The 26,966-nt window shown below is 48.1% G+C and overlaps 1 protein-coding gene and 1 long non-coding RNA gene across 5 annotated transcripts; one reads left to right on the top strand and one right to left on the bottom strand.

The window, feature by feature from the left end:
- Positions 1–37: 37 nt before the first annotated feature.
- INTS10 (integrator complex subunit 10) lies at positions 38–17,701 on the bottom strand. 4 transcript variants are annotated; one of them, XM_082050638.1, is made up of 18 exons: positions 17,519–17,701; positions 16,298–16,365; positions 15,935–16,038; positions 14,970–15,109; positions 14,363–14,444; positions 13,912–14,052; positions 13,354–13,525; positions 12,950–13,119; positions 11,336–11,469; positions 10,455–10,611; positions 9,743–9,825; positions 8,854–9,006; positions 7,593–7,701; positions 7,138–7,217; positions 6,546–6,708; positions 5,709–5,802; positions 2,347–2,424; positions 38–416 (listed from the first exon to the last, which is right to left on the bottom strand). In XM_082050638.1, the coding sequence occupies exons 1-18, from the start codon at positions 17,645–17,647 to the stop codon at positions 260–262; spliced, it is 2,214 nt and encodes a 737-aa protein (XP_081906764.1). In that variant the 5' UTR covers positions 17,648–17,701; the 3' UTR covers positions 38–259. The 4 variants fall into 4 exon arrangements, with proteins under 4 accessions (XP_081906764.1, XP_081906765.1, XP_081906762.1 ...); XM_082050639.1 differs by having other exon boundaries at positions 10,455–10,608; XM_082050636.1 differs by lacking the exon at positions 2,347–2,424 and having other exon boundaries at positions 17,519–17,700.
- A 3,245-nt stretch (positions 17,702–20,946) lies between these two features.
- Positions 20,947–25,345, top strand: LOC309438809. The gene is made up of 3 exons (XR_014183869.1): positions 20,947–20,985; positions 23,691–23,865; positions 24,864–25,345. It is a non-coding gene; the product is annotated as an uncharacterized lncRNA (long non-coding RNA).
- Positions 25,346–26,966: the final 1,621 nt, after the last annotated feature.

Genomic DNA, 26,966 nt, shown 5'->3' with positions numbered 1-26,966 from the left:
AGTATACTGCTATGGGGAAAAAAAAGACATTACAGAATACTTCTTAAACAAAGTTTTATTTATAAAGTTTGATCTACCCATGTAAGAAAACTAAGCGGTGAACAAACACTGAGTAGTGTTTGTGGACAGCAGAACCTGTAACTCCCAGGGAACTTCTTTCACTCTCTGGAAAGTGATTTTTTCCCTGCCAAAGGCTGTTGGTACAACGGAGAACCTTCCCCTCTCTCCGTAAGACACGCTGCATCTCGGGCCAGCCCGTTCACGCCAGAGTCTGCAGCAGCAGGATTTTCTCGTTCACGCAGAACCTGTGCAAGACCACCATGAGGTTCTCCCCGCAGCGCGAGACCTGGCGCTCCATGGCCAGGCGGAAATCTTCCTTGACTCCTTTAGTGATGCCCCGGGTAACTGTGTGATGCCTTCAACCGGGAAGGAAAGAAACAGACAAAAATCACATTAGGGTTATTTGGTGCACTGCAGTAATTCAAAAGGTGCTGTATGGCACTATCTTATCTATCTACTGTCCATACCCACGTTCATATAAGGAGAGACAAATAGCCAGTGCTATGCTCATTTTTAAAGATCAGGTAGTTTATAAGTCTTTTGACAGAAGTTCCTAAAGGTCTGTGCTCTCACTGCTTTGATTATGACTGTTGGGGATTGGAGAAAAATGTTGCTGCTCTGGCTAACAGGAAAATCTGTTCTCGTAACCCAGCATGTGCAGTTCTCCTTGCTTGGGGAAAAGAATTCTTTATTTCTTGCTGCCCAAACCACTTCCCCCTTGTGATCACTTCTGCAAATGGTTGGGGCTGAAAGAAGAGCAAACCCACAAAGCTGCTTCCTCGGGAGGAAGGAGGCAGACGAGTGCTGCCCAGAGCAGAGGCACCTTGGACCAGGGGAGAGGGCAGGAAGGAGCTGAAAGCCCTGCTAGAGAATCCTGCGGCACCGGGCGCTCTTGGATTAAGGAAAGGCAAGCGGACACTTCCCAGGCCAGCACAAAGCCCAGAATCAACCAGGCTGTGAGGGTGCACCAGCAGAAGCCTCTTGCGTCTCCTGTGGCGACACTGGACACCTGGCAGGGATTACGTTTATTCTGAGCACAAGTTCAGGATCTGAGGGCTTGTTTTTAAACAGAACAAGCTAAAGCGATGCTGGCTGGGAAAAAGCCTGGCCCTGTTAAAGGCCATTCTTCTGAACAGGTCTTTGTCCTCACGCTGGCCAGCAGCACTCAATACCTGAAGTCTTGTTCCTAAAACAGTGTTCTGCAGCACCAGAGCTCTACGCTTTACTTGTACTGGTCCAGAACCAGAACTGGAGGCACTAGACCAAGACTTTGTAACGTCTACCTGCAAGCCCTGCTTGGAGGCAAAAGATACACCCTGAAGTGAAAGCCCTAGCGCTGCTACGGGAGCAGCATAAATTAGAGAGAAAAGTCTAAATGCTTATGTTGAGACAAGTCCTGAGTCACAGTTCAGAAGGGAAGAGCTGGACCGACTCCAGCAAATACACTGAAAGAAAGGAAATTAAAAACAATAAAGGGCGAAGGCATCTGTGCCAATCCAGAGATGCTGGAAACGAAAAAGGGCCAAGTCCAGGAATTAGGCTCATCAGCAATACCACCCCACCTTCCACTCACAGCAGCAAGTCCAGCATTTGAGAAGAGACTTCTCAGAGTGGAGATCTGTCCCCATCGCTCCCTCTGCCCACCAGCGAGACCTCTGTGAGCTCTGGGCAGGGCAGAGGGGCTGCTGAGCACCAGCCTGGGCTGCTGGGCCATTCACTGACGGCTGCGTGAAAACAGCACAGAAAATACTCCAGAATATTCCGAGTTTATGGGATATGCCCTTTTTTCCATCTTCACTGTTTTAAACATCACTGGCAGCTGAGTGCTATGGTCGGTTAAACCCCAAAGGAGAATACGCAACCTAGAGCTGCGGAGCGAGCCAGCAGCACTTCTGATGATGTGTGGCATTAAATCTGAAACCACAATTCAGAACAACCGAAAGGGAAAAAAGTAGTTACAAATGGGCTTGGGAAAAAAGGGGGTTATATGCTTGCTAATATGTGATTGGACATCGATGCCATTTTGGGGGGATTTCTATGTTTTTGTTTAAATTCAACAGTGTTTATTAAAATTGAAAGGAAACGGATACTGGCAACTTATGGGAAAAAGAAAAAGAAATGTTATAATAGAACAACATGGCTTGCCAGGCAATGTGGGCACAAATGGAGAAAAAAACAAAAGAAAAAGAAAAAGAAAAATACCGAGTAACAAATTGCTGAAAACCATGGGCAGTAAAACATGTTGACAAAACACAGCACACCATGAGCGGGTTTTCCACTCGGTACCTGTCAGCAGTCTGTATGCTGGGCTGTAGCACAGGTATGAATTCCTGCTGCAGCAACCCCAGGGGAGGGCTAGAAGTCCTTTAAAAAACAGCAAACAGCAGCATTCAAACACCCACACGCCACCCACCCCAGTGCAGAACAACTCCAGATACAGGAGCGAGGAAGGACGAGGATGAGACCACGGAGCAACGTGAGCAGCCGAAGGACCTTACAGCGTCAAACATGCAAATATCCCCAGAGTTCATTGCAAGGCTGTTCTGCCACTGTGGTCTAAATATAAATATATATATATAGATAGAGTTATTTTTGGACGGTTACGCCAGGACAAAGGGCAGCGGGAGAGCCCACCGCGTGGAGCTACGGGATGTGCTGCGGAGCCCAAGCCACGTGCATGCACAGCGGGTAGCGGCCAGGTCGGTGGATGTTGCAGGTTGCACAAGTAGCTTTTCTTTAGCTCACAGGTGGCCTTTGTCACCTTCTCCAACTCAAACCGCACACAAAAACGGCTGCTAGGGGACGGTGCAATGTCAGAGCACAAACGCTCCCTCAGAACAGCCTCCCGTTTGAGGTAACGTCCAGGGCCACATGAATTAGCTGCCAAAAGGTGCTTTAGCCAAAAAATGGTGAAATTAAATCCGTATCTCTGTGTGCTGCCTATAATACGGGCTGACAACCTCACATCTCCAGCCTACGTCAAATCCAATGCCCCACCTAAGGAGAAACGAGAAATTTGGTCTAGAGAAGCCTAGTGTCAAAATGTCACCCACATCTTAGGAGGCACCCAAGCACCAAGTGCTTCGTTCACCCCTGTGGGTGCTCAGAAGGGAGCAGAGAAGCAAGACTCGCGTTTATATTCCTATAATGCTGTGTCAGGTGCCTACCAGGCGGGCGTTTTGGTTAATATCTCTAATTTATTAATGAATACGGATGGTGAGCTATGCTTATAGAAGTCAAATAAAGAAGGGGTATTTTAGTAGTACAGAAACACTCTACAATAACCTGAAATTAAATATTCACAGGAATTATTCAATCTAACCTGAAATAAAATATTCACAAGAATTATTCAATCAAATGAGGTAATTTCTCAAGAGTTCTTGGCACGAATGAGTCCAGTACTTGCAAAAATGGACACGGGAACAGGAAATACAAGGGAACAGCACCATGTTACTGCCCCCAGGCTGACACATGTTTGCAAAGGGGATTCTGCACAACTGCGTTTTCATTACTGTTTGCAAGGTCTGCGGCCAGAACTAAACATACCCAGACTAAAAATGACACTTCTGAGATACTTAGTTCCACTTCAATCCCAGATTCTCCTCCTCTGGCCCCAAGGAGAGATGAGACGGGAATGTGAGTAGAGGCAGAACACTCAACACCTTTCATAGAGTTTACACAGAGTTTGGTACACTAAGATCAGACTAATTAGACTAACATCTGACTAATCAGACTAAGATTAATAAAAACCAGGAGCATACATGAATCAGCCATTTCTTGCATATTGTTCTGTTCCTCTGTAAGGCTGCTGGCTAACACTGCCGCTACTGCCACTGACATCAGGAAAACTGTGAAGCCGGGCTTGCCTAAAACCGAGCTCAAAAGCACTTGAGGGCTGAACTTAGAGCTCATGGCAGAATTCTCAACACTGCCAACAGAACGAGCTGGCTGTATCACCAGCTGAACCCGAACCACGGGCCCCCATCTTCCCACAATGGACACAAGCAAAGGGAAAGTGAGGATCTGTATTCTGCAGGACCCGATCATAAGTCTGTAGGCTACCAATATCTTCCTTCAGCTTCGGAAAACCACACTGCAGTTTGCTTTCCTGGGTTCAGGAAAATGGGTATATAATTTCCTATAAAGTATAAGGTACTGAGGAAAAGTGCTGGAAGAAGAATGTGGAATCCACGTGAGGAGAAAATGTCCTGGAAGTCATGAAACAAAAAGCTCTCTTTATAAAAAAAAAACATACCAGAACTGGTGAGAATTTTGAAAGCTGACAAGCAGTCTGCAGATGTAGAGCCTACCAGCCATTTACTGTAAGGGGAAACAAGAAACAGGGCTTCTCTAAAAGCCCAGGGGAGGCAGGGATGCTGCCCAGGTCCACACGGGTGGGTGAGAGACATTTTTATCTTCCTAGAAACGCTGCTCACCACCCACTTCCTGACTGGTGGGGTCAGAAGAGTCAGTAACTGCTCCCACGCCAATGAAAATAAAGCCGGGAGGCAGGGAGATGGCGCTGAACTATTACAACCAACTGGAGACGGCAGCCGAGAAGTTACCGAGCGTGGTCTTCAGCGCGGGGGCCTCTCGCTGACAAAGCTCGTTACTGCACGTCACCGTGGCGCAGCGCTCCCCGGTTCCTGTGCTCACCAGCGGGTTACGAGCAGTGACACAGAGCAAGGGCAAGACTTGGAAAAGCTACAGCTTGAAAGATAAAGCTCGGTCACATAATTAAGCACCTGTATTTCTTCTTTAATTACACCTACTATCCCATTTTAGCGTTGGTTACCAGGACTCTGGAACATCTATTGACTAGTCCAGATTTGGATCTAGTTCTCTGATGTTAGGCTCCCGGTTTTTAAAAAAATCCCCCCATTTCTAGTTAGGAAGTGAAGAACCAGAACACACTGCCCCGAACTGGAATTCCCACAAACTTCAGCAGTTCTGTTGTCTTATGAACTAAAATACCACAGGTTCTAATAAACCACCACCAGGATATTCCAAACATTGTGCCACTAAGCCCTGCAGCAGATACTTGTTCAGCCTTGACTCCAAACTAAGAACACTTAGGAAGTTAATCCATATTATTAATTTCCTTCAGCATCTCGTACTGAGCTAAGCAGAATAAGCTTGTTCAGTGGGTAGCAAGAGATGAGCTGCTGTTAGAGTTTACCTGGAGTGCAGTTTAATCAATGTTTTGTTCCCAGGTTTTTCATCCTTTGTGGTCTTTCATAGCTTTGTTTACAACAAATAGTGTTTTCTGTTCAACATTACTGTTCAGCAAAATCATTCAAGACCACTTTGTACTTGTGCCTCATTATTTCAAGAATTCTTGCAAAGTGCGTCTGCTTGAAAAAGCAAAACTGTTTTCACTTTCATATGAATCGTCCTAAAGCAAATGCAACAAAGGTCTGTACAACTCAAAGCTGAAAGTTGATGAACCCCCAAAATGAAATTTACAGTTCAGCAGGAGAGTCAGAAAAAGAACCTCCTGGCCTTATTTGAACTCCTCAGCCAACTCCTTCCATTTAAACTCAAAGATATGTCAAACCCACACTCCAGAAGATTTCACGAAAGCAAAGACAACTAGAACACCCCTTTTCTTCTTTCAAAGAAAACAGTAAATGCTTTTTTATCCTTACTTGATCAACATTGCTTGATTTGGCAGCAATTCCAGATGAATCTTCCCTCCTTCCTGTGTTCTTAAGTAAGCAAACTCCTCCAACATGTCAATATCTGAAGAAAACGTTAAAGACTTGAGTAGGGAAAAAGTGAGAGCGAACATTCCTTATCCGTGCCATCCCTGCTGAAAGGACGCTCCAAGCCAGCGGCTCTTGAAACATCTCCTTCCTCAGCCATGAACATCAGCACACTGTGTGTTCCTCATCCTGCACAAACTCGTGGGAAATGGCTTTTCTGAAGTGCAAAATGCACACTTCAATCAATTCATTTGCTTTATTTCTCTCTTTCTCTGGACAGTTGGACAGAGGTAAAGCAAGCTCATCGCTCCACACAAATTCCCTGCTTGTTTTCCTTTCTTCTCCTGCCTTGCATGGCATGAAAGCAGCGTGAGGCTGGGACAGGACACCCCTATGGTGGCACACACAGTTTATTGTGGTCCCTTATTTACCTTTTCTTTCTTTCTTTCTTTTTTCGCTCTAACACTGGGGTTTTTCCACTTGTGCACCTGCCTCCTGGGGCCCATGGCTTGAACATCAAACTGTCCGTGTGTGTGTGCGCCGAGCAAAGCAGATGGCAGCTGTCAGACCGCAGCAATCAGACACGCTTTGCACGGACTTTGACACAGCTCATTATCTTAACCCCAAAATCTTACCTATCACAAGAGGCTCGCGTGCTATGGAAATAAAACCAGTGTGATTTGTGGAGAAGAACTGCCACTGAAAGTATCGAACAGGGTTTTCAATGCCCCCGCAGACAGCGTGGGGTGTACAAGAGGTTCTTGGTTAGAGAAAGGATACTCGTGACGTAGTTGAAGAAGTTCTCGTACTGGAAGTTTCCTTGCTGGCAGATTTTGTTGATGGCTTTCAGGAACAGGTTCTCCCCGCGCGGCCACTCGTGCTGCAGCAGAACCACCACGTGGCCCAGCGCCATGTCGTCCCTGCTGTCCGTGAACGCCCGCAGCTTCGGGGAAAAGGACAGCGAGACAAGCGGGAAGGACGTGGTGCTTTTGTAAATACGTGGGATCGATCTCACCTACGTCTGGGCAAAGTTCTTTAGGAGCGTATTTCATCCTGCCCTAATATATACATTTAAAACCCGCTGGAAATGTCCAGCCAAAATACCATATTCTGCACTCGCCTATAAGGGAAGTCCGAATACAGACCAAAATATTTGGACATTAAACTATCTCCTCTGCCCAAAACCAAAACAAACAGAAGAGAAAAAAGAGAGAACAAACCCTCCTCCATTAACACTCCCTCCCCCTCAGAAGAAAGCCCCTCCACAAGCGCAGGTGGGCGAGAAGCCCTTAGGCCCAGCCAGTTTCAGGAGTCGGCGACATAAGCCGGGCCTGAGAGCACAAGAGAAGGCGAAGCCTTGAGCAGAGCTCACCTTGAAACAGGCCAGGAGGAGGTGCAGGCAGTACGGCATGATGGCTCTGCTGGTGCACGGCCAGAGCTTCAGGTCAGACCCTGCGACAAAACACTTCATCAGGCGCTTCTTCAGCTGCCTCATGCTCCGCTAAGCTTGAAATGCATTAGAATGGAGAAAAACGCATCTACAGTCGCCTAATTTCAAGTAGAGGGGGGAAACTTTGGAGATAAATTATAAATGACTCAAAACATGAAGTTACATGTTTCAAAAGCTTTTCTTCGTTTCTCTTTTGCTGTGGTAGGACTTTGTCACCACCAGACAGTACCAGGTACCCGCAGGAAAACCACTCGCAGTAACCAGAGGACAACTTCCTCCTTTTTCATAATACGAAAAGAAAATAATGATCCACTCAAGCGAAATGCACCAGCTCAAATGATGCTGACACTGAGTTTAGGGTAGTAAAAGCTCCATACCTTTCCTGAATTTAGACTTGACTTTAGGTTGCTCCTCTTGTACTTTCCCTCCTTCTTGTATCGGAAGTAAAATACAGCACATGAGGTCAAGCACTTTTTCACATGTTTGCTGTACCAAGACGAGAGAGATGATGATGCTAAGTTTAAATTAAAGTTCTTAAGATATATTAATAGTGATTAAATATTTCAGACACAGCAAAAGACAAGAACTATCACAAAATTCCCTGCTAGAACTTCAGTGGACTTAATGTGTGACTTAGTCTGGTGGAGCAGAGACAGAGCTGTGATACGGAATGGCGTTGAACAATCCTGGAGAGCCTACAAATGTCATTTTAATGGTGCAAAGATATGTTTTGGCATCCTTCATTTCAAGAGCGTAAAATGGATACAACTAGAATCAAAAACTATTTGATTTTGGAGGATTAAGTTTGCAAATGAATTCTTAGAACAGGTTTAAAAGCTCGTTCTGTCCATGGTAAAAATAGAAAGGAAAATGGCAATTTGACAGCATGACAGGAATGCTATAAATTTTTAATGCTGTTTCCTAGAGACAATAAGAGGCCTGTGGGGATATATAATCCCATTTCCAATCAAAAAGTAGTAACTGGAAGGGACAAAGACTTGTCCGTAGTGCTGGGATGATGTCGGGTCCTAAGAGACTCAGCCTTCCGTGGTGGTGCCCACACGGGCTCAAACCACCGGGCACTTCTGGAACATTAAATGCACAAAATCTGTATTGCAAAGGTAAAGCAAGTTCAGAGGTCAGGCCTGACAATATTGTTCTGGAGTCTCTTATACTGTCACTTGATAACTAATTATTTTTAGCAAGACAATCACAGAAGTTTCTTTTCTAGAAACCTTTTCTTGCCCGTGCCGCATGGAGCCTCTCCCAAAGAATTCTCCTCTCAAGACGTAAAACTCCTAGTAAAGTTAAGCAATTCAAATTTCAGGTTACATTGACAGACAACTCAAACGCTTGAAGCTGTGGAAAATCATAACTACGCCTCCCAAGTCAGAACTACCAAACAGACGAGACCAGAGAGATGCTCAGGGCCAGTGAGAGGTGGCGGAGCGCAGCACGGTTTGCCAGCTGGACGCCCCGTGGGAGTTGGGCTAATGAGAACGTGCCGATGGGCTAACGAGAACTGCCCGTGGGCTAACGAGAACTGCCCGTGGGCTAACGAGAACGTGCCGAGGAAGACGACGAACGGGAAGCGCAGGGCTGGATGATGAAGGGCCGCGCGTGGAACGCCGTACGCACCCGATACTCTCCGAGGGCGAAGTGGCACGTTGCTAACTGGATCAGCGCTCTCTGATTCTCTAGGGATCCTTGTCCTGTGATTTGCTGCGGAGAGTGAGAGCCCTGAAGAGCTGCCAAGTGATGCAGGCTGCTAATTGCCTTTTTGTATTGTCCCTTTAAACATAAGATAGAAACAGACAGCATTAGGGTCTTCTGCGTACAATGGCTTGGGGGATAGAGAGAAGAAATCCTTTAGAGAAAGCTTTCAAACAGAGGGTGTCCAAGTAACAGGGCTTTAAAATGCTAACTGAGCAGAACACACTCCAGCGATGTGCTGTGTACAGCAGTGCGGGGCGACGAGCGCAATTCTGCTTTAAAAAGCCTGTCTATCAAATCACACTTCTAACTGAAACAATTAATCACACTCCTCAGAGTTAATCCTTAGTCGAATAAAGTTTGCAATAGCTCGTGTTCGGTTACAGGCAAAAATAAAAGCCCTCCAAAAGAAAACTACCAAAGCAGCAGCTTTGTTCTGCAGATAGCAGCGGACAATCAGCCTAATTACTGAGAAGAGTGATACATTTTAACTGAGACACATTAAAAATCTGCTGCTGTTTTAAAATCCTTCTCTCTGATTGCGTTCCAGTAGAATGTACTGACAGGTGAAGCAAATGCACTTTTCTTCCATAATGCTATATATATGTACTGGTCAAAATGCCTCCACGGGTGTCTTTTCCATATGCCAAAACGAGCTGGACTCAACAAACAGCTACGAGGAGAGAAATTCCTGAGTCGGGTACTCGCCTGGGGTAGGAATGTCGTGATTCCAGCCCAAAGGGTCATTGGTCAGCTGGCTCATCAGAACAGCTCTTCATGGCATTTGCACCAGGTTTTACTCTATTTTTCTTACCTGGTAGATGATCATGTCTGTAAGAAAGATCCTCAGCCAAAGCCAGGTGTCTGTCTTCCACGACAAGCAAATTCTGGTGAACTCTGCGCAAATGGTCAGAGAAGAAAACGTAAAAGAGAAAAGGATGTATTTCCCAGATTGGAGTTAAAAATCAGTTGTCTCGAAAAAAACCCACATAGCTGAATTGAAAAATGAGAACGCAAAACAGGCAGAGTGTGAAATATTTCAAATGTAGGATAATCTTTTCCTGTACTAGCATATTTTCATTATGTTTCTCTTCATAGTGTCCAACAAATGTAAAAGCAGTTAAGTGGCATTATTTGCCTGCTTTGTAGGAGAGAATTTCGTTCTCAAGGTTATCATACCAGATATTATCACAAAGGGAGAGACGCGGTAAAGCCATGTCGTCTTAAGCCTGACCTAAAGCAGCCATTAGCAGCACATCCTCACCCAGGATTATCGGCACAACCCTCAGTCAAAGCTGCTCCCAGGAGAAGTGACCAGTGAACAACCAAAGGTGCATGAAGAGTGAATAAATGTTCCGGAAGAAAACATTCAGAGTTGAAACAATAACCGCTAAGGCTAGATAAAAACAGTCAGGACCCACAGTAAATTCCATTTTAAGGATCCCAGTGACCGGAGTTGTGTTTTACCAACAGCACAGTGATTTTGTGGGCAGCGGTGCCGTGCAGAGGCTCTGCAGCGGCGTTACCTTTGTCGAGAGACTCCAGGGAGTAGAGCAGCTCCCAGCTCTCTCTGGCCAGCTTGAAACTCTCCAGCACCTCAATGGAGTTGGCCAGGTCTGCCTTGTTCACTGTGATGTGGCGGCTCCGCGCCTTCCCAGCGGGATCCTCGTCATCCGAGCTCTGCTTACAAGCCAGTGCAAAACAGACAGTCACTTCTTCAGTTAGACTTAGTTCAAACGAGTCTGAAGTCACGCAGCTTCCACCGAACGCAAGAAAACTATTCTGTACTAGAGACGCCAAGGTCCTGGTTTAAGTGCCTTTAGGTGACTGTTCATTGAGCTTCTTTTAATGTTAGAATGATCTGGTTTGCTACCAGGACGCTCAGTGGTGTAGCGTGATCAACGGTGTCCCAAACGAATTCATTGTGAAACACTCGGGCCCACCGCCGAGCTTCAGCCACATTATCTTGGAAAAGTACACACACATTTCACAGTTTATCCCTCAGTTTAAGCGTACGGTGGCATAATGCACAGGAAATTGTATCAGTGCATACTCCTACCAACAGAAATTCTGTAAAGTAGTGGTTTTCCACTGTTAAAGAAACAGATGTATTCACAGTCCAATCATTTGGAGGACTGGCTGTAGAACACCTGACTGCTCTAGCTGCCGTTTGTAACAGCTCTGCAGTCGCAGTATTCACATCAGCACATACACATCTACAGCAATTGCTACAAAAATCGTTTGATTTTTGCTGGTTTTAGCAAAAAAAAATCTGTTTGCAAATTGTGGCCATAAACAGCTATTCCAGGATAGCTCTAAAATGCATCTATTACATCTGTGTCACTACTGTCTAAATTCCAGTACCAATGCCATTCTTGTTATGAACAAAAAAGTCTGGAGAAGTTACCATTGTTTTTTCTCTTCCTTCAGCAAGTTTCCTCTTTTTGTGGATGTGTTTGTTGCGGTCGATGTCGGTGTCGCCGTAGACGTTGGGCACGTCCTCCAGAAGAATCAGCGGGGCTTGGCTTGGCGCATTTGGACCTGCATTTGAAGAGAAATGAATTGGAGATCGCTTTAGCGTGTGCTCGGGCTGTTGGGTTAGATGGTAGTTATATGTCCCACCCAACTGAAATATTGTCTCCTATTCTGCTTTATTCTATTCTGCTTCCAGTGCTGTCCCAGAGCGTCCAGGGGGATCTGCACGTGTCATTTCCGATTTCAGTGCTTAAGTTTCATTCGATATTATATATAATAGGAACAACTCTTCTTAATCTCAAGCAACATCGGTACATGGCTGCTACTGAGAAAGTTTTCCTTCCCCAAATTATTTCTCGTTTCCCACAATCAAACTGTATATAGATGTGCAAAGCTCACACAGAGAAATGGAAAGGGGAAATCTATTAATCCGTTTTCCCTTTTTCAAATCTCTACCAGACTAGACAATAGTGCAGATGAGTATTTTCAGTATGTGCATTTGTTCTCTGTATATTTGCAGAAGATGTGAGACTGAGGCCTCATTCGTAATTGCAAAGAACTGAGTGCAAGGAGAATCCATCTCACCTCCTGACCTACAGGAGCCCATATCTACCCAAAAGTGACGTGTAAGGATTCCATTAACACAAGTTAACGTTACAAGAAACAACCAACCTGGCATGCTGAGCAATTAACGTTGCCTTTATTCCAAAACTTCCAGGCCTAAACCAAAGCCAAGCCTAACCTCACCCTTTACTTGGACTGCAAACTTTCTCTGCCATTACTGCAAGTTACACGGCCACAGAAAGCGCAGCGTTGCTTTTTTCTGCCAAACCGTGCTCTAGAATTCAAGCTTACAGAGTTTGTAATTGATTTCTAGCACAGAGTGTTATAAATAAACCCCTAAAAGCATCAGCCCGAATAGCAACTCCTGCCAAGGCTGCAGGCGGCCTTCCCGTTACAAGAGTGTGAATCGCCTCATTCATTTCTCAAGTCTCCAGCAAGGCAGAGAGGAATTATTGACCAGAAATGCATTGAAAAGCTTTCTCTCAAGAGGTTTCTTGCAAGTCCGTGCGCATGAGAAGAATTCGGTCACGGATCAAAGCTCGGAGCTGCCGGATTAAGGAGCAGACAGCTTTTATCTTTATGTACCATCTTACCTACAGTGAGCCCTCCAGAGAGGAGGAGGAAAAGCCCTGCTGACAGAAGGACATGAAAGGCACTGGATACCGCTGGGCTCTAACGCTAAAGCAGCAATGAGTAAAAAATGCCTTGGCAATCTTCTCCCGCTGTCGGGAGATGAGGAGGGTGCCGGAAACGCGGCAGCGCAGCGCCCGTGCTCTGCCGTCTCAGTGCACGCTCTCTGTGGCGGTTCGGCCTGGAAACGTGCGCTGTAACACAGAACAAGCAACCCATGTGTTCCCAGGAACCGGATTAACCCCAAACCCACCGACTGGAGGGAGCAGGAAAAGCCACAGGTAACATTCATATTTTACATGTTTGATTTACAAACTACGCCTTAATTACGCCTTAACCACTGGAAACTGACCCTGGAAGAGCGAGGGCTGGATGTTGCTGACGTACTGGAACGCGTTTTTGAAGAAGACCAACATCGTGGAATACACGACTTGATTCTTATATTTAGCGTGTGCGTCGCTATCAAAGTTACTGATGTATCTGCACAGGTCTTTCATTCGATGCAAAATATCACCGAAACTTCTGAGGAAGAGAGACAATAATAATTCAGTTTGTTACACGGACTCCAAAAGGAAAGGGAAGAACGCATAGAGAATACGGAAAACTTCATGTTTTGGCTGAGGAAGTTGTACGGTCTTGAAAGAAAAACTGCACTGAATTGAAATGCAAGTTTACATCCTTCCACCCACCTCCTTAATAATTAAAAAGCCAAATTCTCCTTGAGAAGCAGCATCTAGAAAAGTACAGATTTCTCACCTTCGTCCCTTATCCATTTGCCACTCGCACCTCATGCCCACCACGGACAGGATTTTGAACAGCCTCTCCCAGGGGTCTGTGATCTGCGAGGATTTCTCGGTCAGGCCGTCTATCACGTATTTCTGAGAGCTGCGCTTGCTGGGAGACAGGATATCGGAGGAGTCCTGCGAACCTGGGCGAGCAAGCACGTTCTTCTCTTCGTAAGGAACCCAAAGCAACTGGTTTATTTTCAAGGAGGGGACGTGTGAAAATGTACATCTGAGTTGTCGGGGTACCCATTCTGAGAAGGTAACGGGGAGCGCGAGGTGCTGCCCCCGCGTCCCAGAGAGGTGACGGGCTGGGTAAGGACATCTGGGACATTTTGTCCTACCTCTCAGTACACACGGTGAAGCATCATGATGTATTTTGATGTAAAAGAACTAAGAAACAGCAAATACTATTATTGATCTTTGTCTACCAGATACTTTACAGAAAAGTAATGCACTCTTCATTGTGGGCCTCGCTTCAGTAATACTAAAATATATCTAGGAAAGGCTGATTTTGTGAGAATATTCTTACCTTGATATTGGCTTTCTGTCTGCGTAGATCTAGTTACATAGTTAATATAAAATTCCGCTGCTTTATTCAGGTATTTATATAACAAGCTGGCAGGAAGACGAACATCAGGGTTGTTAATGATCAGAGGAAGAACATCACAAACTAAAATAGAAAACAAACCAAGAAATCCTTTAGGTTTGTGGGTTTTTCGTTCGGTTTGTCCTCTGCAAGGTTTCTCAATCAGCAAAATGAAGCCTCCATCGCTGGTGGCCAGAGGATGACCCCGAACCCACACGAATGAGGGCGGTCACAGCTGGTCCCACGCGCTCGGCCTGGCCCCGTGTGGCCGGAGCCCCTTCTGACCAAGGCAGTTTTCTAATCACAGTATCCTGAACGCAGTTTACTGACCTCAGAACCTTACCGCCGTACTGTAAAGTTGTATAATAAACCAAGAACGTGAATATCTTCTTACCAAATAACTTTCTGAAGCAATTCACTGGGGATTCTTGGTCTTCGATACTTTCAGCCTCTAACAATGACTCCCCAAGGCCCACCTGTGCAAGCAGAGGGGAAAATCAAACCCTGGACCAGGCTGTTCGGAACCTCTTTAATCTGCGATTCAGTGGAGTTAAACAATCACTCGGGGACGCAGGAGCAGAGATTCACTCTACGGCAAGAGCTCCAGCAGCAGTTCTGTGAGTCAGTGCAAACACGCTGCTCCTTACAGTCCCAGCTCAGAGCGCCCTGCCCTCAGGGAGAGCCTGCAGACAAAACCCTGGAGCAATCTGCACATACTCCTCTACACTTTGTGCAGTTCTGCTTTTCAAAAAGCATAGACAGTAATGTTTGCCTTTCCAAAACAAAACACAACACAAAGTTCTATTTGCTTCCGTTTGTTTGCTGCCCAGTTCTTTCCTGGTGGTGCCCTCAAGGTGCAGCAATCTGAACAACGAACTGCAATTCAACAAGAACAAAAAGGAGCCACCTCCTCACCAGGGGAAGTAAAACACACGTAGGCAAAATCTCAAGAAACAGAATGACGATACCCTGAACAGTTACTCGAGTGTGTCTGCTCTTACCCCGTGTTGCACCACAGTCTCTGGGAAGCGTCGCAGAAGCAGCAGGAGCATTTCTGCCCTTTCCAGGGTGTTAAAACATTGCTCTGTGGCCTTCAGTAACATTTCACACTGCACTCGCCCGGGGAGGGTTTCAAATAAGCCTTTAAAAGAAGAAAGCGTTTGACTCGCTCTGTCTGAATTGGAAAGGCGACTGCCAAAGGGTTACAGACTGGTCCATACCACTTGCCATGGGCAGGGAGATTGCCTTACACTTTTTTGGCTGTTTCTTTCAGAGAACACCATATGAATATTGATCTGTGTTTAACAGGGTGCACGGAGCTTGCTCAACAAGTAAGAGTGCTGATGAATGGGATACTGAAAATACTTAAGTATTCGATGTTTTAAGATGCTTCTTCAAGATTTTTTGTTATTGTTTTACTTACATCCCACTCCTGCAATTAATACTTCATCATCAAAAGGTACCTTTTCAACTTGAACTTCCAGTGAGACAATGAAAAGAAACGGAAAGATTCTCCCTGTAAGTTATACATACTCTCTCCAAAAAATAAACACAACCCATGAAAAAGCAAATGTTTCCGTAAGCGGAACAGCCTGTGTGCAGAGTTACGAGCTGCTCATCTTTAGAGCTTCTGAAGCGAATCTTCAAAGGGCAGATTGTAGTTTGGCAGGCGCAAATCCTGCTTTCAGAACCGCCTGTGCCTGCCAAGACTTTCTGCTCACTTAATTTTCATAACCCTCACTTCATACGTATAAATTCAGCCCATTTTTACGATCACTCAGTGTTCTCTGCAGTCAGACATGATGATTCCTAAGTCCCATTCCACACATTCCCTACGGAACCTCTTTTCTAAGTGCTTTTTGTTCTGGCAGGCTCAGTCTGCCCATACCAGCGACCAAGCAATGGGAACCAGCTCACGTCCCTCTGTCCTTCCGAAGGCCGACAGGCTGCGCTGAGCAAGCCTCACCTCTCAAAAACTGTGTCTGCTTGTCCTGCGAGTCGTTCCTTAACGCCGCCGTAATAACGCTGATCTCCCTCCACACAGCAGGTTGGTCGGGGAAGTTCACAAACCTGTAATGAAGTTTGAGGCGAGGAATGCACAGTGATCTCAAAATCTGTTTCCCAGGCAAAACCTCCCCGTGAAAGAATGTGAGTGGGCAAATGGAAAATAAACCCTCCTTTTCGTTATTTAGTTTTAATTAATAAGACTTTTTCTGCTTAATTTATCCACACGGACTTGCAAGAACACTCACGTTATGTGTTTGGCAAGTCTGATGTTTATGGGAACAAGCACCTGGCGTGACGGTAGAGCCGCGGCTCCGTGACTTACATGTCGTAGAGCAGCCGGCCCGCAGACGCTGTGCGCTCGGCATTCCTCTCGATCGTGTACATCTCGTACTGCAGGACGGGAGAACAGAACGTTTATCAACCACATCGGTCCTTCCACGCTAAAAAAACATCCCCGGTTTGCCACAGCAGTCTGAATCACGGCAACGGAAAGGATTGCAACGTTTGCTGTAGGAATTAAGAGCTTAGTGCCTAATCACACATTAAATTATGTGTAAACTTCTGTATGATAATGTAAGTAATCTAATATTAACATGCTGGCTTTATTTTTAGACAAATAAGAACCTTAGTGAGAACTCGGAGAGTTCTTTGACCGGGTTTTGCTTCCGGTCAAATGCAGCGCAAAACCTCACGGCATTATGAAAACCACAGGCAAGAGAATCACGTGAAATCCCTATTAGAAATGACTATTTCTTTGCAACAGCAAACAGGGTCCTGGGCGGTCCCTGCCAGAACAGCCGCGCTTCTCCGCACCACAGGCCGGGCCCCACCGCTGGTGCTGCCATGGTAGCGCAGGAAACCGTGAGACCACACCTGGAATCTTGTGTCCAGCTGTGGCCCCTCGGTTCCAGCAGGACAGGGAACTGCTGCAGAGAGTCCAGCGCAGCCACAAGATGCTGCAGGGAGTGGAGCATCTCCCGTGTGAGGAAAGGCTGAGGGAGCTGGGGCTCTGGAGCTGGACAAGAGGACACTGAGGGGGGACTCATTCATGGGGATCAATATGGAAAGGGGGAGTGTCAGGAGGATGGAGCCCGGCTCTTCTCGGTGACAACCAGTGACAGGACAAGGGGTAATGGGTTCAAACTGGGACACAGGAGGTCCCACTTAAATTTGAGAAGAAACTTCTTCTCAGTGAGGGTATCAGAACACTGGCCCAGGCTGCCCAGGGGGTTGTGGAGTCTCCTTCTGTGCAGACATTCCAACCCGCCTGGACACCTTCCTGTGTAACCTCATCTGGGTGTTCCTGCTCCAGGGGGGATTGCACTGCATGAGCTTTCCAGGTCCTTCCAACCCCTGACATTCGGTGACTCCCTGAACGGCGCCATCGCAGGCACCGCCGCGTCCCCGTCACCGCGGCAACCGCCGGCCCCGCCCCTCCACCCCCATTGGTCGAAGCACCAGCCAGTCAGGCAGCGCCCGCCGCAAGGCCGTCTGGGGGGAGCGCCGCGCCCTTAAATAGCGGCGGTGCGGCGGCGCCGCTTACCTGGATGTTGAAGTCGGCGGGGTAGAGGCTCCGCGCCGTGATGAGCCAGGCCTTGGCCGCCCACAGGTCCCCCGGCACCAGCTCGCGGGCGCGCTTCACCAGGAACTCGCAGTCCCCCTGCGCCGACATCTTGCGCTGGGCCCGGCGGATGGGGGAGCTACGGGGAGAAGGAGGAGGGTTGCGCATGCGCTCTGCTGCCCCGGGGCGGGTCTGCACCGCCCCCTGGCACGTGGCTGAGCGGGCAGGGCCGGGGTGTGCTCCTGGCGCCGCCATGTTGGGAGCGGGCAGGGTCGGGGTGCGCTCCCGGCGCCGCCACGTTGGGAGCGGGCAGGGCCGGGGTGCGCTCCCGGCGCCGCCACGTTGGGAGCGGGCAGGGCCGGGGTGCGCTCCCGGCGCCGCCACGTTGGGAGCGGGCAGGGCCGGGGTGCGCTCCCGGCGCCGCCATGTTGGGAGCGGGCAGGGTCGGGGTGCGCTCCCGGCGCCGCCACGTTGGGAGCGGGCAGGGTCGGGGTGCGCTCCCGGCGCCGCCACGTTGGGAGCGGGCAGGGCCGGGGTGCGCTCCCGGCGCCGCCACGTTGGGAGCGGGCAGGGCCGGGGTGCGCTCCCGGCGCCGCCACGTTGGGAGCGGGCAGGGCCGGGGTGCGCTCCCGGCGCCGCCATGTTGGGAGCGGGCAGGGCTGGTGTGCGAAAAACTAATGGCCATGAGAAAGGGTTTCAGGGTTTCCAGTTTTACCAGTTCTGTGTCCTCGGGGTTTGCGCAGAACAGTTTCTCCAGCTGAGCTGTCTGGGCTGCCAGTGCCTGGGGATTTGAGCTGAGCCCAAGCCTTGTCTGTCCCTTGCAGGTGCAGGAGGCAGGAGATGGGGCTGTGACCGAGGGGAGAGCGCCGGGCGATGGGGATGCGGGGCTGGGACGCGTGGGACCCGTCACGGCGTCCCCACGAGCAGGGTCTGTTCACGGCCCCTGGGGGCACCGTCCGTGTTCCAGTGGACCTGGAGACTTCTCATGGAGCGATGCAATGGAGCTCTCTGACTGGGCTTGGCTGGATATTCTTCACAGCTGAACCCAAATTCTGGCTTAAAATCACTGTAACTGGCCACAATGCATTTCTGTAATAGTCTAAGGCAGCTCTTGCTAATTGAGCTGATTTTCACCTGATAATTTAGGTTGAAAGGGACTGCAGGAGATCATCTGGCTCAGCCATGCGCTCCAATACAAACAGTGCAATGCAAATAATGCAGTTTGGCAGCGGCGAGGGTTGGGGGTTCCGCACTGATACGGCAAACATTTCGGTAGCCTAATGAGCAGGGGTTACGAGGTGTGTTAAAACACTTGCTCAGCTTGTAGGTGTGGGAAACGGAACCCAGTTGTGGTTCTTTCCCACCCAGCGGGGCCAGAATGATTAATCACGTGTCCCTTGTCCCCGCTCTGAGCACAGCGGGTTGGTGCGCGGGCAGGACCCTGCGCTCCCTTCACAGGGCTCACAGCTTAGCAAACGCCAACTTTCTTTGGTAAATGGGTGTATTTTATGCAGAAACTTATTTTGCATTGTATGAAAGCACTTTTTAGGCGGCTAATTCATTTTCACCTGGAAGGGTTTGAAGAGAAGAGGCTCAAGAGATAATTTTTCCTTGTAGAAGTTTTCTTGGTAGAGAAAGAACATGGACAGGGAGAATTTCCCTCCACCTGCTGACTTGTCACATATTTAGGCTCATAATAGCCCTGTGCAGAAATAGAAGAGAAATTGTATATTAACGTGCTGCAGGTGTCTGTCCCTGCTTTGAATCCCACAGTCATGTCAAAGAGCGCATTCCACACTTGAAATGTCCTCGTTTTCCTTCCTTTACCAGATCCTGTTCTTCGTCCTTACGGGCTCTTTCTCCACAGGTGCGGGTGGCCTCGTCACCTGGAGTGTCACCTGGTGTCCGCAGCCTTTTTATGGTGGAAAAGCCATTCTGGGTGCTGTTTCTAGGTGGTGAAGTGGGATTGGGGTGGGTTGAACTGTGCTCTGAGCACCTTTGCTCAGCCTGTGTTGGTGATAAACCAGATGCGGGTGGTTTCCTCAGACGCAGAGGTCCTGCGTGGCAATTCCTGCGTGGTTTTATTAAGGTTTAAGGAGGTTGCTGGGTTTCCTGGCTCTCCCTGCAGTAAATACGCAGCTCGAGGCTCTGGAGACGCCACCAGTCGCGTGGCGGCCGTTCCCGAGCGGGCTGCTCAGCGCAGCACGGAATCACAGAGTGTCAGGGGCTGGAGGGCCCTGGAAAGCTCATCCAGGTCAATCCCCCCATGGAGCAGGAACACCCAGATGAGGTTACACAGAAGGTGTCCAGGCGGGTCGGAATGTCTGCACAGAAGGAGACTCCACAAGCCCCTGGGCGGCCTGGGCCAGTGTTCTGATACCCTCACTGAGAAGAAGTTTCTTCTCCCTTGGTCGCGGTGCTGTCCCGCTCCGCAGCACACACCGAGCAGCCTGGGCTCCGCGTTTCCTTCCCCCAGGTGGAACGGCACAGGAGGCTTCCTCTGTAAGTACCGTGTCTCGGGGACACCCTTTCCAGCAGCAGCCCCAGCAGAGCCGCGTTAGAGCGGGCGGGCAGCCAGCAGCATCCCGCTCTTACGCCGGGGTCGTGTTCGCTAATTGGGATTTCCAAACACCTGTGTTTCCCCGGGAGTGGGGAGTTGAGAGGAACGCGGGGTGGTGCGTGTGCGCCCCTGCCCCGCGGTGCAGCAGGGAGCCGCGCGGCTGCAGCGCCGTCCTGGGGCAGAGCCTGGCGGGCGATGCTCGGAGCGTTGGAACCGGCTCCGCGCTCCCGCTGCGCCGGCCGCTCGCCGGGCGCTTGGGCGCCGCAGAGCTGCCTTTGCTTTCTTCTTGTTTCCTCTGAAATGTACCTGGCCAATTTCAACTTGTGGATATTTTTTCCCCCTCGGGGAAAGCTTACATGAGGATTTTATTTAACCGCGGGGTTTTTGGTTGTTTTTCTTGTTTGCTGTTGGGAAAGGCTGGAGCTGAACACGAGGCTTTTCCTGCGGGTCAGTGGCTGAACTCCTGACCAAAGCATTAAATCCGAGCGTGGCTTTAGCAAGCGCTGTGCTTCGGGAGGAGAAGGCGGGTGAATGGCTGTGTGGTCTGTGCCCGTGTGCCCGCCGCTGGATCAGAACCGCTCCGGGTCCCCAGGGACTGAGCTCTCAACCACGAATTTACCATCATTCTTCTGTAGACAAATGCACTGAATTAATATTTTATTATAAACTGAGGCAACATCACAGTTATGTCTTTATTTAATTCCTGAATGCCTCTACTCCCTCAAAATGCAATAGACCTCCCTGTGGATTTCAAGGATAAAGTTTTTTCCTTTTTATTCTGAGCAGGTTTTCTTTGCTCCTGGGCCGGTGCTGCCTGCAGGGAACACGCTTATTTGCTGTTTGCATTTCTTCTCAAGGGAACTAAGAAGTGGTGCAGACATAACGTGAGGTAAGAGCATCTTCTTTCCCATCTCTGAAATCAGAACATGAAACAGACGCAGTATTTTTCATTTCTAGTTACTAAGATTATTCTGTTGCTGTTTGTTTTTCCTGTGGATAAAGTGTTAACATGTTTGTCACAAAGCTGCTCATTGTCTGTTTAACACAATATTCCTATTTAATATTTTGTAAATCCTATATTTTTATTTCACCAATGTCTGCTACATGTCTGCATGTTTCTATTCGCTCATGCACCCTGGATTAACGGTATCTCAGTTTTGTAATAGTTTCGGCTTTCTCCGCTGTTGTTTCCACACGAGGCGTGTGAGTGAGTGCATTTCTTGTGCAAACTTTGTAAAGCTGAGTTACAAATAGTTTCCGCTGTGAATCACTTTCCGGGGAAGATGGTGACTTTTACGGTGATGTTTAACTGGAGCAGAATTGCTTTCAAACACACACGGTGTGGTTTTTGTGTATTGAACAGCACTCTAAAGTCAAACAGACAGGCAGCGATTGCTGTGGGGCTGTGTCTTTGGCCACCTCGCTGCAGGTGTCACTGCAGCGCCAGCCCTGAGCTGCTGCCCTGCAAACGCAGTTTGGATGGGAAAACACTTATTGGTAGTGCCTGGAGAACTAGAAAATACCACTTGTTGGGCTCTTTCCAAGCAGTTTGAGAAGCGAACATTGAAGGGTGATTAATTTCCCTTTTACCCTCTTCAGTACCAAGGTTATATTTTTTATAATTCAAGATTTTTGCCACATGCTTTACTCTTTCGATGTGCCTGACTCCTTGTGCCATCTCTTAGCTGTTTTGAGGCAGACGTGCTGCACTGCAGGGCTGGACACTTTAATTTAGATAATGGCTCTAAATCCTGTTGGCTCCTCTGGCCTCTGGAACTGTTTGCTGTGTGAATTTCAGACGCTGTTGGCTCCATTCAGGAGATCTGTGTTTCAATGCTTTGTCCAGGGCTGTTTTTCCACTTGGGAAGGTGTTTGTTTCACCCCGTGTTTGTGGTACCAGCTTTCTACCCAGCCATGGGCAGCAGAGCTTGTGACTTCTGTGCTCAACCTGTTTATACCTGGTGTGTATTAGGAAGATTTCTATACCCGCCCAGTCTCTGCAGTTCCCGATTGTGATGTTCTCTGTGTGGATCCCCGCTGTGAGTTTCTGGTGACTGGAAGGCATCAAAGATCAGGCTGCAGACACTTTGCAGGCTCCTTTTGCCCTTTTTTTTTTCCTCAGAAGTACAAATTTTGGGTCCACGCTTTGAAGGGTCAGTGGTGCAACCGCATGGGCTGAGGAGGAGCAGCGCAGGTTATTCACATCTGCTCTGTGCACTGTCAAAGGCAACGCAGACCGCGTAGCTCTGTACATTGGTAGAACCTGTCGAAGAAATGTAATATTCAGCTCTGTACAATTAATACTTTTCCCCTCCTGTATTCCTTATACTGAAAGCGATAGCTGGTTTGGGTTTTTTTTTTTATTTGAAGGTACAAGCTTAGTGCCTAAGTTTTGCTATAGTTACAGTTCTGGATTCTGTTTTCTAGTTCATCTTGAAGTTTACTGGTTTTAGGGTAAATGATATTATGCTGGCTCTGTTCCCTGCCAAGCACCATTAGAGCCAGTGGGAGGTTCTTTACTGTCCGTGAGCATTAAACGTTGAGGTTTTCAGTCTGCCCGAGCTCCTGTGAAGCTGCAGTTCTGTCCCATCGAAGCCATGGTGTCAATGGCCATTCTGGTTGAATTGGTGGCCAGTCCCAGCTCTAGAGAAGGGGCTTGCGGGTGGGTGGTGAACGGCCACTGTCCTTGTGTTGCGCTGCCTCGATAACAGGGAACCATAAACCAGTTGCTCGGATGGGGGCATCATCCTTCTGTTGAGCCGTTCTTGCAAACACGAGAGGAGCTCTGAAGTGAAATCCTGGGGTAAATAAAGGCGTTTGTTTCCTTTTTCCTCTCCGTTGTGTGAGTGGCAGTGGTCCTGCGAGAAGGAACGGAACAATATTCACTTGGAGCAGCGTGTGGATGCCGCGGGGAACCGGTTCTGCTGGAGGCAGCAATGGCTTTCTGCCTCGCTATTTTCATGCAACTTATTTTTTTGACAGCTAAGGTTATAAATAGCTGGCAGTTCTTAAATGGAATAATCCTCTCTTCCTCTCTGGGACGAGAAACTGGGTCCGGATGTGCAAAGCCTGCAGCCAGATCGCCCTATTCATCATCTGCTTGTCGTGTTGCTCGGATTTTGAGGGAATTCTCCGATCGTTGCTGTTTTGCGTATGGTGAAAGGACTCCCCCGGTAGCAGGACGTGTGTTTCAGCTCGGAGTTCTGCCTCTTGGGTGATGCTCCATTTCACGGCTGCTCTTAGAAGTGAGAATGGCCTGGTTTTCCGGCTGAGCCGTCTGCAGCTCCACGCGGTGTGGAGATGGTTTGAGTGACGGATGCTTTGGGAAGCTGGGTCGGTGGGGAACTGCAGGGTGAGGTATCCCAGCCGTACGAGTGGAAATCCAAAGGGAACGAGGCGTGTCGCACGTGCCGGGGATCGATGGTCACTGGGGAACAAAGCGGGTCCCGGTTACAGATGATGCCTTGTCTTTGTATTTATTTTTTACCCTTGTAGCCCTTCGTAAAGCTGTTAGATTTCAACTTGGCCCGTCCCAAGTGTGTCCGTGTTTGTGTTCTTTGTGTTCGCTGTATCCGTGTTTTCATCAACGTTCAGGATGGCTGTGTAGGTGCTGACATCCTTCACGGTGCCGAACTGCAAGAGCTGGCTTCATTTGCAAAGGAGGGTTTTTACTCTGGCCCACCAAACAGCCTTTCCTATATACACTTTGAATTGGAGCCGGTATCTAAGCAAACCATTGCTCTTCAGCTGGAGGAGCCTGGAAATAGAGGTGACAGTTGTGAAACACCCTTTTTACAGGAAACTTCATTGTTTTATTTGTGAGAAAGTGAAGCCTCTTGATTTCAGGGGAGAGATTTTAAATGAACTTGTGGAAAGCTCTTAGCAAGGGGTATGTAGCATGTGTTGTGAATCGGGTTATTCGCACGGCTGTAAAGTTAAATAAAAAACAAGGGGAACATGTAACCCGTCAGAATATTGACTCAAATCCTAGAAATTGGAAGCAGAAATATTTTAGCTTGATGCATTTCTTATGGAAGTGGTGGTTACCGGCTTAGAAACCAGTGCAGAGGTTTGTTTGAGCCATAGGGGGAGAACGCAGGTAAAGAACCTGTCACCTCCTGGTTGGCAGGACGGTGTGGGGTGACCCTGTGCGATACAGGGCTCTGCTGGCATTTTCTTATGCTTAACCGAACCAAGTGTAATAGATACTTACAAATGAATTAATAAGCTATTTCATAAATATCCCAGCTTTCTCTGAGAGTTGTTCAGGAAATGAAAAACACTTATGTAATGTGCACGGAATGAAAGGAAAATCTCTCAGCGTTAGAGGAGGGAAAATAAAGCTTCACTCTGCAATCCTTTGGAACCAACTGTGCTAAGAAACCAGATCACTGCAAATGTTCAGTTCGTGAGAAAGTGTGTTTTGAGAGCACATCTCGATCCTCTTTAAAGAGTGTTGTAAGATGTATTTAAAGTGTCGCTGTGAGTCAGTAGTGCTCGTTTTCAGATGTGGCCAGAAAGAGTTTAAACTGTGGGCGTGTTTGCGTTTCTCCAGCACGGTTCAATCTTCCTTTACCCGGTGAGCACAGTGCGCTGTGCCCAGGGAAGGTGGCCCTTGTCTTAGACTGAAGGGAGGTGTCACAGGTTTGGGTTGGGGTTGTTTCTTGCAGTCAGTGCAGGGCTGTGCTTTCCTTGCCCTCTCGGTTCGTTTGCTTGAGCTGCCAAAAAACAAGCTCAGCTGGTGTAAACCTCGATGTTTTTTCGCAGGTGCCGATCTGATCTTTCTTCGCACCAGAACGTTTTGGTGTGAACTACTGCAGAGGCCACAGCTCCGGAGCCCGAGAACTTGGCTGGCGCTGCTCAGTGATCTTGTACACGAGTTAAACCTCAGCAGCAGGAGACACAAAGGTCTGGGTTGGAGTTAGGAGCCAGGGTTTGACAAATTCTCGGCTTCGCTGCTCTCCTGGGCTGACAGCCTGCAAACAGCTTTGGGAAAGGCTTTTCATCTCTCCTGGGAACCCTCTGGCATTTTACTGCTCTGTTTTATTTGTGTTTTAACCCCTATCCCTATACTAAGACCTTTTCAGTTGTTCACTGTAACACTATGATTTTACTTTGCGGCAGCCCCACACGCCTTTATGTGGGTCACGTATTCCTCCTCCTCTGTATTGGTGTAGGATTCCCAGTTATTTCCATATTCATGGAGCTCAGTAACTCCTCAGCCAACTGAACCAGGCAGCTGAATTGAAACTCAATGTGTTTTCCACTCCAGGAGTAATTCAATCAGGGAGTAAGCGCTTTACTTTTTCAGAGCGCAGCGCTGTGTGATCTGCAGCACAGAAGAGCATCCTTATCGAAAAGGTTAAAGCATTTCATGCCGTTTTGTGCCTCTGCAACTTGCAGCATGGCTAACGGTGCTGTCTCGATGTCTTCTCTAATGTGCACCACTCCAATGTAATCAGTTACAGGAGGTTCAGAAAAGAGGATGAATGAGCTGTGGGACTGTATTTGTATCATATGAGACTGAGTTTCGAAGCTGCTGGGTCCTGCGAGATCCGTCATCGCTGGTATCTGTTTTACAGGAGCGCTCATGGAGCAGATGAAATCTATTTCTTTAGTTTCCCTTGGGACTCTCATCCTGGAGTTAAAAAACCTTTGATATTGGTACATTCCCACAAGAATCGGTCAGCTTTGGTAGGACAGCAAGGGAGGGGATTGGGGGGGGAAGCCTTGAGGGAGTCCTTGTATCCATCATCTTCACCTTTCTTGACTCACCTTTATTGCGTCTTTTAAAAATAATCTGTGAATTCAAAGAATTAGAGCCAAATTGTGTCCGCAGTTCCTCTCGGCTCAGCACGTAGCACCGTTAGGTTTGTGATTACATTACATCTGACTCTTCAAGAGATCTATTTAACTGACATTTTAACCTGGGACATGTTGGAAGCTTTCGTATTGGTATAGAAAACAAGAAACTAAAGAGGCTGCAGTGTCCTGATGCCCGATGAGAATGATGCCGTTCCAGAAGAAATGCGAAAAGTCATTGAGGAAGTGCGTGTTCATAGGAAAAATCAGTGAAGAGGAGCTAAATGTATCCAGGTGTAATACTCTGAAAATCGTTATGTTGCCTGCTGCACCTTTGCGCTCTACCTGGAAGGCACAGGACCAGCGGTGTGGAGGGGTTTGTGTCCACAGCTACCGCTGACTGTTTGCAGTAGGAAATAATCACTTGTAAATCCCTTTAGGAGCTTCGGGAGTTACCGAGGTCATCAGTGCGGTTCCCTTGTGTGATGCGACAACCCGCGGTGTCTGTGTTCTCGGTGTTGCTCTAAGTGGTGGGACAGAGGAGCTTTGTCCAGCGTATTTTCCATAGGGCACAGGGAAATATGCCTTGGCAGTTTTGTGTTGCAGTAGAGCTAGTGCTGCCTGTTAGAAATGCTCTTCTTCTAGTGTTGTGTCTTCATTTCCTTAACTCCTTGGGGAACCTCCCTTTACGAAGGAAAAACTTAACAGTGACCATTGCGGAAATATCATTTTGGGAGCGTAAATTGCCCTGTCCTTTAGAAAGGTTTCTCGTTTTCCCCAGTAACGGATAGAAATGTTTCCTGGCTGAGACTGAGCAGGAAACGGGGAACCCGGGGTCTTTAAGATCGCATGGGTTTTGATATAGTAAGTGTTTAAAGTGAGTTGTCTTTACTTTTGCCTCCCTTTGCCTGGATATTAGGGATCTGTATCTAGAGCGACCCTCACATGCAGTTCATCAGCTGAAGAAGCTGCTTCTCATCTCTCTCAAGACCGTGAATCCTTCTTTCCCGTGCTCACGGATGTAGAGGGGCCCATCCTATGGTGGTGTTGTCTGTAGCTATAGTCCCT

Source organism: Streptopelia decaocto (genome assembly GCF_964273445.1).
Source record: "Streptopelia decaocto genome assembly, chromosome: 4".
NCBI classification, from domain to species: domain Eukaryota; kingdom Metazoa; phylum Chordata; class Aves; order Columbiformes; family Columbidae; genus Streptopelia; species Streptopelia decaocto.
This window is presented reverse-complemented; position numbering and strand designations above follow the sequence as displayed.